General features: G+C 41.8%; 1 protein-coding gene across 3 annotated transcripts in view; it reads left to right on the forward strand.

Annotated features, from left to right (window-relative positions):
* tmem63c (transmembrane protein 63C) overlaps positions 1–6,771 on the forward strand; it is a 29,347-nt gene extending 22,576 nt beyond the window's left edge. For all 3 annotated transcript variants that reach the window (XM_076748739.1, XM_076748740.1, XM_076748741.1), the window contains exons 17-23: positions 93–158; positions 260–422; positions 519–624; positions 1,453–1,620; positions 1,712–1,824; positions 1,908–1,982; positions 2,995–6,771. In XM_076748739.1, the coding sequence (XP_076604854.1) occupies positions 93–158; positions 260–422; positions 519–624; positions 1,453–1,620; positions 1,712–1,824; positions 1,908–1,982; positions 2,995–3,225 (922 nt within the window). In that variant the 3' untranslated portion in view covers positions 3,226–6,771. The remainder of the gene's footprint in view (positions 1–92; positions 159–259; positions 423–518; positions 625–1,452; positions 1,621–1,711; positions 1,825–1,907; positions 1,983–2,994) is intronic.
* The last annotated feature ends 4,057 nt before the right edge of the window (positions 6,772–10,828 follow it).

Here is a 10,828-nt window from a genome sequence, read left to right on the forward strand (position 1 = left end):
TGTACAATTGCTCTGATTTCACTCACTTTTTGGTTTTTGCTACTTCTTTTTTTTCCCAAGTAAGCACTTTTTATGTTTAATTCTTTTTATAGTTTGGACCTGTTCTTCACATGGCTCTTTGATGTCAACTTCCTGGATGAGAAGGATGTCAAATTCCAGTAAGAAGACTCTTTTTGTTGAAGCGAAAATGTACCCGCGCCTAAAAAGACACGAAAGTTGCGGCCGAGCACTCACAGCTTTCATTGTGTTCATGTTGCAGGTGCGTGTTCCTTCCTGACAACGGTGCATTCTTTGTGAACTACGTCATTACATCCAGTCTGATTGGCACATCTATGGAGCTGCTTCGCATCCCAGCACTGACGGTGTATGCCCTCCGCCTCTGCTTCGCCAAGTCCCAGGCTGAGCGCATTCATGTCAAACGGGTTAGCTGAGCCTTTCATGCTTATCTCGGTGTTTTTATGGCGGGCACGTTAGGTTGTGCTCTGTTTTGAGACTGTATTTTGTGTTTTCATCTGCAGAGTCAGGCCTATGAGTTCCAGTTTGGCCTCGAGTACGCCTGGACCATGTGTATCTTTGCAGTCAGTATGACCTACAGCATCACATGTCCCATTATTACACCCTTTGGTGAGCAGCATACAGTGACCCTTGTTTATCCTCATCTACCTCTTCCTCCTTCCCGCCGTCTGTCTTTCTCCTCCATCCCATCACCTTCCTCTCAGTCGTATGTGTGTGTATGTGTCGTCCCTCCTCATACTGTGACCTCACTCTCCTCTGCTGCCTGCCAGTCCGATGCAGACTGTGTGAATTTGCTGCTGTAGTCCCAGACACCCAGACACAGTGAGTTGCGAGCCAGACGCCCACTCTGCTCCTGTCTCTGCCCAGAGCTCAAAAAGCCTCTATTTGCTCCTGCAGTCAAATCCTCACTCCCAGTGGGCACTTTCATACATAATACCCTCCTGTTCTGTGTATTTTACCTTTCTGCACATTTTTCTGAGGCAAATAATTTCATTGGTTGAGCTAAACCTCATTGGATGGAACCACAAAGAGGCAATACAGGATTTCAGGCGTGAAGGCTAAAATATTCACTTGAAAAATAAATGGAAATTGCTTGTTTTTAAGACATATATTACTTTCTTTTTTTAAATTAGATTACACCGTAGCCATGTCACAATAATTTCATTATTCATTGATCATTGTATTAAACATATATATTTAGAGTTTGAGGCCCTGAAGCCTTACTGTATTTGTGGGGTTTGGTGGAGGTTGGCAATGTTGATGTTAAAGGACTATACCTGGATTTTCTGTCTTTCTGCCTTATATCAACTATGCTGGCCTCCGTTTTCCAAAGAACTCTTTGTCAATGCTGTTGTAGATATTTAAATGTGTTTTTCTCTCTCATACTGCAGCCAGTCAAGTCAGTGTATGTATATTGTATTCCTTGTGCCTCTCTAGGTCTGCTCTACGTGATCCTGAAGCACATGGTTGATCGATACAATATCTACTATGCATACGTTCCCACCAAACTCAACCAGCGCATCCACCGGGCGGCCATCAGTCAGGTCATCGTGGCCCCCATCCTCTGCATGTTCTGGCTGCTCTTCTTCTCTGTGCTCAGATTAGGTACCGTATCACTTCCTTTTCTATCCTGCTGCAGCTTCTTGTGAGTGTACATTATTACATTGTGACATTGTGATCTCCCCTTATGCCACAGGTCTAGTGCATCCCATCACCCTCTTCACCTTAGTGTCCCTGCTCTCCTCTATTGCCTTTTCCCTCTTACGCTTGTGCCTTAGGAAGCAACCAGACAAGTCAACGAGCTACCAGGTCAGCGCCGCCATACCTCACTGAGAAAAGGTTCAGCTGATGCACTAATACAGAATGACCAGTGTGCATTTTCCTTGTTTCAGATGTCTGATCAGCCAGCTGAGGGGACGTTCACTGATGCAGACAGGAGCACTGTAACATCCACCACTGCCTCCAGTGTACAGTATCACATTTTTCTCCTATTACCATTAAAACATACTTTATAGGATCATAGTAGTATTTTGAATGCTTTAATCTATATGCTAAAAATCACACATACCTCTGAACTGCGTGCTGAACATTTTACAAAGTATATCATGTATTTTTATGTATTTCTTCTACGTTTCTAGCAGCCAGACAAGAGACTTGAAACGTGACAGGCTCAGTTTTGTTTGTGTAAAAGTCACACTGGAGATTGTTGTTCAAAGAGTTTTCCAAAAAACATTGGTTATGATTTGAATTTAATAGCGTCGCTCACGTCTTGGATGGGCATCAAAACCACGCTAATAAACTATGTCTGGGAAAATGGTTGAAAAGAATGTAAAGTATATGTTATTCGTAATAAATGGGTTAAAATGTGCAAAACCACCCGTGTGAAGTGGTGAAGAATTATGTTTACTAAAGTACTATACTAAAGTACAACTTTGAGATACTTTTAGTATTTCCATTTATACTGCATACTTCTACTCCACTGCTTTACAGAAGAAAATCTGCTTTTTGCTCCATTACATTCATCTGGCAGCTTTTATTACTAGTTACTTAAAAGTAAAATCAGCAAACCTCAGCCAACTGTGGCGATAAAATACTATTACACATGAAGGCATCAGAAATAGCTTTTTTTTTTGTTGGCACTACCTCGACTCTTATGTAGTAAAATTATGAACGCAGGCCTTATATTACTTATAATGGAGTTTTTTTACAGTGTGGAATTGCTACTTTTAGCATCTGAATACTTCTTCCATAACTGAGGTTTTTTTTTTGCTTTTTGTTTTTTTTTCAGACTTGATCCGGGATATGAACACACAGAATAATCAATTTGCTCAAGTCTCAACTTGTATCTTAACTTCTAAAGTGTAGGGTGGGAAGACAAACCAAATTTAAAACCACACTTTCATCTCGTACACTCCCCGTTAACCGAGTGATTTATTGTTCGACACGATCGTAAACTATATGTTGATGTTCCTCCCTCAGCTGTTTGTGGCGTCCGTGCTGCTGGAGCCAGAGCTGGCTTTGACTCCCATGCCCTCCCCGGCCCACCACAGCTACGGCGCCATGGCCAGCTCCCAGAGTTCAAGCCACGGCCCAGCTGAGGAAGAGGAGAGCGAAGAAGATCACGCCCAGACCCATGAGACTGAGCTCCAAGACCCCCCAGACAGCTTCTGCGCCAGCCCACTCATGGACAGCCCTGTGAGCTACCAGTAACACCAAATCCCCCAAGCTGATTCCACGTGTCCTTCACCTGGGGAACACAGATTGCTAAATGCCGCAATGCAGCGTTCTCGCCACTGACCTCAGACGCCAACTTAGCTGCCTCAGACCCTGAGACAGGGCTTGTTTGAAAGGATGGAGAACCCGAAGACGAAAGAAGCTTAAGAATACAGGAGCAGACTATAAATGTAAAAATGTATAGACAGCAGTTTGCCAAAACATCTCCTGAACCTGTCATAAACATCAGTCTCAACTGAAGATACGTCCACCCTAAATGTACAGATTATCTTAGTTAAACTATTGGATGCTCTATGACAGGGATTCCATCTTCTTCTATGGCTTCATTTGCCAGTTAAAAAGGTTAAAAGTAATCAAAGTGACTGGGGTGGAATTGCCTTTGGGTTGCTCTCACTGATACTCTGTCCATGCTGTGCCACTTGGAAATGAGTGGAGGTGAAAGTTCCCATCAGAGTGGGTGGTGATAGCAGGCTCGCCCCAGCAGACTGACAGAGTGATCTGGGCACGGGTGATATCTGGTTCCTCGGCGGCAGAGCTCGGGGAGGCTGAGGGTGAGGGCAGCTAGTTGTGAAGCCATCTGCAGTGAGAGAGCAGACAGACGGAGGGCCGAATGTAACTCAGAGATGTACCATAATATATGTACACTCTCTCTAAGGAGGCACAAGCAGCTTGACTGTACCTGAAGCTTGTTGTAACTATTAACAATTTAAGGTTGCTATTTTTGCTACAGTATTTTTGGTGTCATTGATATTGTGCTTTGGGTAGTGGGTGGGGGTCACTGGAGATTGGTCAAGGATTTACAGAGCTGTCCCACCATATTCAGGGTATTCCCTTATTGTGCTGTTTTGACTGTATGTGATCCAACTCAGTTTGTTTTATTTGTTTTAAAGGAATAGTTCAACATTTTGCATGTGCTAATTTGCTTTCTGGCTGAGCGTTAGGCAAGATGAGGAGATCCATAGCACGCATGGCTCTACGGTAAATATGAAGCTACAGCCAGCAGCTGCTTTGCTTAGCTTAGCACAAAGACTGCAAACGGCTAGCGCAAAGCCAGCCTTCCTGGAGTCTTGTCCTCACCAGGAAAGCCTCCAGGAAGTAACCACACCACACCAATGAATATCCCAGACATAATCCCCCCATAACAGCTACATATATTTTTTCGACTTTGAATATTTCTATGGATCAAACTAATGAGATAAAATGTGTTAATTTTGAAATTTAGAGGTGATGGATGCCTTTTATGACTAGGCAAGACTAAGGCTAGCAGTTTCCTCGGTTTTCAGTCTTTATGTTAAGCTAACCGGCTGCTGGCAGTAGCTTTATATAGCAGACAGAGCTAACTCTGGCCAAGAAAGCAAATAGTTTCTTTCCCAAAATGTAGACATATACCTGTAAATTGTACAAGATACAGGAAAATTAGAAGGACATCCTGATATAATAACATTTTGAAAACATGCCATACTTTCTCCCACTGTAAGACAACAATAAGGAAATCTAAAGAAGAATTTATTCATTTTGCTAATTATGTGAAATATTGAAAGTAGCTCCACTCTGTTACTACTGAAGCTTTTATATTTAGAATTTTTAGTTGTAAAAATTAACAAGTAATAATAATTTGTTCCCACAATTATTGAATATAATTTATTTGTGTAGTGTTGGTCAAATATTTCTGTGTTGAAATTAAGTTTTTTTCCAAATACAAACCCAAAAATTCAAGCACTACTAAACTGTACCATAATTTCAGTTCATGAACCTATTCTGTGTGACACTCCACTGCATGTTGACTACTGTATGTTGTATAAATGAGGTATCCTTAGTAAGGTCACGTGCTAATCTCATTGGTTTACAGTCAGTCTATGTTTGCAAGTTTTGTATTTTGGGGATGTTTTTATTTCTTTGTGGTGGGATGAAAGTTTCTCCCATGAAACTGAATGTAAACTGACTGTAGTTCATTATTCATGTCTCTTGCTGTGCCTTGAACAAACACTCCCTTTCGTGTGACAATCCAGCATGGCCTGAAGTATGCTGCATGGACTGAAAATTAAAGAGCGGGGAAACAACCAACACTTAAAAACACAACAGCTAACACAAAAACAATCCAAAGTTTCTTTCAACAGTCAATGGTAGTTCACTCCAGTAGTCAAGAGACAAGCAGTGAGCTCATTCTACCAAGATAGTGACATAACAGTCTTCTATCTATGACACAAGGTCCACTCACTGCCTTTTTTTCTGGAGCTTTTGACCATATCACGTGGTCCTCTTCAGCAGATTAGTTTGTTCAGATGTCATGGAACTGTGGATGCTCAAACTCTCCACTGCTCTGTGCGTTTTTAAGACTTTTGAATAATAGAAATAATAGAAAGATGATAGAAATAATAGAAAGTTTACACCTCTACAGGTCAGTGACAACGGAGCAAGCTTCATCTGCTTACAGAGACCGTGTGATCAGTTCCAGAACAAACAAGTTGGAGGCCCTTAGTGATTTTTTTTTCAAGGTCAAGAACTGTCAAGCTGAACACTAAGCTTGCTTACTTCGTATCTTTATGTAACAGCAGTTCTGTCGCTTTTTCAACATGTTTGGTGTGATTGCCTTGTTGGTGCCTTGTTGTTGATTTCAATCAATATCTTTTCAGTTCCCAGTGGCCATATTCTTTGATCATACAGACCATGTAGGACGTATGGCCGAGCTCCCTTCAGAGGATGAAAGATCTTTTAAAGTTGTTCATTCCCTTGTCTATGATAAACAGTGACAATGCAATTAATCACCTACCCTCAATCTTCTTCGACTGAATTATAGTCCAGTTTGTGTTCTGTATGAGAGGGTTCATTAGAACTTTAGTTATACACAATCAAAAGCCAGTTTTATAATATTGATGGCATATTATTGCCTAAAATGAAATTTATTTGCTCCATTTTACAAGGAATCTAATTCTAGTTCATCATGCTGTATAAAACAGATGAAAGCTGGCATCAGAGAGACTATGAAGTGGTCTGTGCAGAAAATCATGAAGTAACATCTATTTGGGAAAAAAAAAACATCAAAGAGCATCTTGAATTTTCTGTCTCTGAACTGCCAACATGTCCTGTGGGTTTCTCTTGCAGAAGCTTGTTTCACAGATCATTAAACGTACTTTCCTTTGAAAAATACAAAATAAAACTTATTAGGGTATTCTTAGCTCTAATGGCCATGCAAGGAGGGATTGTTCATTTTCTCGCTCAACTAGTTTTATTGTATCCTGTCATGTCTGTTCATATACTGGCGGGTTGGCCATTCAAGGTCTATTTGGAGGTATTAGCTTTCCAGACATGTCCGCTGGTTTGTGCTCTTGGTTATGAAATGTGTGTATCATCTTTATTTCATATGTGACCAGTCTGCCGTAAATGTAGGCTGTTATATCTCCAAGAAGGTTGAGGTTAAGGGACAAACTGCGCTTGAGATTGATCTCTGTCAGGCTAACGAGTTTTCATCTGTCAAAAGTGAAGTGCTGTGATCTGAAATTAAAATGAATTCAGCTCAATCGACTCATCTTGTGCCATGAACTCCTTATTGCTCTCCTCTTCTGTGGTCTATGATGAAAGGTCTTTGGGAGGCAGTGATGTGGTAAACAGAAGTCCAAGACTGAATGTTCACATGATGCCTTCAGGAAACATGCAAAGGACATTTTGCGTACGAAACTGGTGTATGACTGATGTTAAGATTGGAATAGGAATAGTTTGAAACTATAGGAAATACTCTTATTTGCTTCCTTGCTTGGAGTTACATGAGAAAATTGGTACCACTCTTGTTCTTGTATGTTGAACATGATGCTACCACCTGCAGCCAGTTAGCTTAGCTTAGTATAAAGTCAGGACATGAGAAAATAGCTATTCTTACTCTGTCCAACCATAACAAAATTCGCCCACCAGAATCTCTAAAGCTCCCTAATTAACACATTATTGGTTTCTTTAATCTGTACAAAAACCAAAGTGTATAAACAACAATTTGTGGCTTAATATGGGAGCTATAGGGGGAAGTTACTGTGGCTAACCAAGAATTAGCCTCCCTGTAAAACTACAACCTGCCGTTTTTACACTTTGTACAGAATAAACAAGCAAGATACAACATGTTCATTTGTGAGCTGTAGAGGTGGTGATAGTTGGATTTTTCTGACTTTGGACAGAGCCAGGCTAGTTTCCCTCTTTTTCCAGGTTCTGTGTGAAGCTAAGCTAACCAGCTGCTGGCTGCAATAAAGAAAATACTCATATTTCCAAAAATGTTAAACTATTCCTTTGAAGTCTGACAAAGTGTACCACTGATGACAGTGATTCCTTTGAACAGACCCTCTCTCCAGATACAGTCACAGAGCAGATACCTAACAGAGCCTGTGGGGAGGCCACTAATGAATGCAGGTGCATGTTAGCTCAGTGTTTGAAGCAGTGTGTCTGCATACAAACCAGTCTCAGGACAAGCCTCTGTAAATACTGCAGGCCTCATTTGTCCCCCGAACCACATCTGAGAGTGGATGGGGCAGTTAATTGTATGAGCATCTGCTTTTATCCAAACCACACTGGAAAGCGGTTGCACCATAGTGCCACTGGCAGATGCTGTTCCAGCAAAGTGGTGCACAAGCATGTTTTTTCTGAGAAACATCTCACACTGACTGGATTGATGTCATGTTTCTCCAGTAAGAGGGTTCGAAAGAAAAAAACAGCAAGATAACACGCCTGCCATTATATACAGTGCTTCTTCATTGTTAGCCTACGAAAGAAGAAAGAAAAGTCCCTGACATTTCCCCTGTCACCCGTGGCAACTGCTGAGAGCGTGCTTGTCAGTGAAAGGTGAATTCCTCGGGGTGCGTGGCCCACCGCTCGCCTTTCTCCTGGCCAGATGCTTAGAATAGAAAATGCCTCTGCCTCCTGCAGCAAACATATTGTCACTCCCGTATGGGTTGGTGTCAGCATGCAAATGTTGCTTAATAAGATGGTGTTGTTTAGTATTTACATAATATTTTGTCTCAAAGTAGTTCCCATTTTGTTAATAATCTTCAGCTGTTTTGAAAATCTCCCCTAGGGTGTATTTCAACAAACTTATATAAGAAAGTTCATCTTTGACCTTGGAAATAGGAGTTGAAAAAACAATATTAACACAAGGTCCATTCAGTAGTCCAGTTCTAAATTTCAATTTTCCATTTTTCTGAGCACCGTAAAGACATTTTTGTGCAAACCGGGTTAAAAGTTGAAATTGAAAGTTCATCCACGACCCTCGAAACAGTAGCTAATGCACTAATCTCACCATTTAGCAGCTGTTTTGTCACTTCAGTAGAAAACGTCTCACAGGGGGATTACCTTATCAAATCAAAAAGCCTCGGGTATAAATTGCCTTCCTCATTATATCAGCAAAAGCAAAAGGTGTCAAGAACAGTTATGTAATGCAGCACACCAGGCGACTGCCGGACATACGGCCATGGTTGTTGTATAGCTCAATTGCTATTATCATTGTCATATTTTGTAATACCAGCTGAACAAGACCATCAGAGATCAATTACCAGTGGATTTAATTAGATGCCCTGCACCCACTCACACAGCCAAATTTGTCCTTGAAGCATCTGCCAAATGCCCTTAATTGAACTGATCCTTTTAACTGCTACTAAAGGATGAGACTGGCAATATTCCATATTTTGACAACTGTCAGCAAATTGCATGAAAATGCCAAACCCAACAACAAATTGATCCTAACTAACAAGTATTGTCTGTGTAGCTAAATTAAATGAGCTGTAAATACTTTTTAACATGGTGTCTACACAAGACACACGTTAGCATAGCAACAGAAGCTTCAGTCCTCCATCTGTACCTGCACAAGGTGTGCAAGGTGAGCTCAGAACACAACACATCAGAAGAAGAAAATTGAATTAAAGCATAGAAATGCACATTGGGTCGTGTTTGCATGAGTAAAGCATGAGCCGTTATGCAGCCGGTGTTGACAGCTGTGTAGATTTAAATAGAAGTGTAGTCTGACAGCGAAACGCCTCCTGTGTCGACATGCTGTAACACACCAAATGTGTAGTAATCCGCAGCTGAAATAGTCCCAAACAAATGCATTATTTTGTCTGGTTTGACTTGCATTTGCTAAAAAACTACTGTGCCCAGCTGTTTTAGGAAATTACAAAGCTTTTTTAGAATCAATATATTTGCGAGAGTGTGAATCAACCACAGACACAATAGGGAATTGAGAAGGTATTGAGAAACAGTCCAATGCATTGTTTCAGTCTTCTCAGTTGTTGACAGTCAGAAAATAAATGAATGAGTCCAGCCTTCATCCTTTAGCTGGTTGTACCTCATGTTGGAAGGGACTGTTTTGCAGCTGCTGACAGACAGCTCATCCCCCTGTCTTGGTGGTCTCTTGGCAGGCTTGTGTAGCAGACTCCAGCTTCTAGAAGAGCTATCAGAGCGAACCTTATGAGCCTGAGCCTGCACGCGGAGTCACTGTCCACTCCTCACTCCTCTCCACAGTGTGATTTAGGGTGAGTGCGTTAGCAGTGCCTTGCTTGCCCCCTTCATCGAAAACAAATGCGCGCACGCACACACGACTCTGGACCATCACTTAACAGTTGCCATGACAACGTTCAATACCCCTTCATTCCAAAACACATTGCAGACTTTCTAAAAATAATGTGTGTTGTCTTTTCTCGCAGACTCCTCTCCAGACAGCCTTCAGAGCAAATCCTCGTACACTACAAGGTAAGACTGTAGAAGTATAGGGGCTTATTAATGAATTACCACAAGGGAAATGAGCATCAGCTGTATTTTAGTCAGTAGCTCATTGAATGTTTTTGCAATCTAACCACTGGTGGGTGACCTGAGAGACGGCTGGGTCACATGCTCCATGAAGCCCAGTGGCTAGACGGCTCTGGCTCAGCGATGTTCTGGAACTGAAGCGAGACACGGAGCATGGAGCAACATAAATACAGCAGACTCTCAGTGGGACAGAGAGAGTGAGGATACTGTTGGGAGTGCAGAGAGACAGATTAAGGCCATGTCAGCCACTGCTCCAACACCAGAACAGACAGCCAGCTCATGGATGTGACTTTTACAATGATATAACCAAATTGTATATCTGGAAGAAATGAGCGCTGCGTATTCAGATTACTCTCTACAACAGCCATCGCCACTTCTTCTTACTACAATGGCTTCACCCATAGGACACACACAAAGCTGAAATTCAAGCAGAAACACATGCAAACTACCTACACGGATCTTTCTTGTTTCTGAAAGAAAATAAAAACAAAACAGTCCACCCTGCAAAGAACAAAGCAGCAAATTGGTGAAATTCTTGGCAGTTTAGCGAAATTCTGTAAACAGTCTTGATGTGACATTGTGCAGTTGCATGAGTAAGTGGGCTGATGTGCCTGAAGTCGCCCTCGTCTCTGTAGCCAAGAGCGATGAACCATTCGGTGCTTGGATCTTATGTAACACTAGGGGATGGGCTGTCAGTGGGAAGGAAATCAAGCATCGTGTGATTGATTTCAAACGCAGACCATTGTGTTGTAACCATCATCAGTCTGTGACAATCTGAGAGCGAGAGGAAAACACACTGACCTCG

This window comes from Chaetodon auriga, chromosome 14 (genome assembly GCF_051107435.1).
Source record: "Chaetodon auriga isolate fChaAug3 chromosome 14, fChaAug3.hap1, whole genome shotgun sequence".
Taxonomy (NCBI): domain Eukaryota; kingdom Metazoa; phylum Chordata; class Actinopteri; order Chaetodontiformes; family Chaetodontidae; genus Chaetodon; species Chaetodon auriga.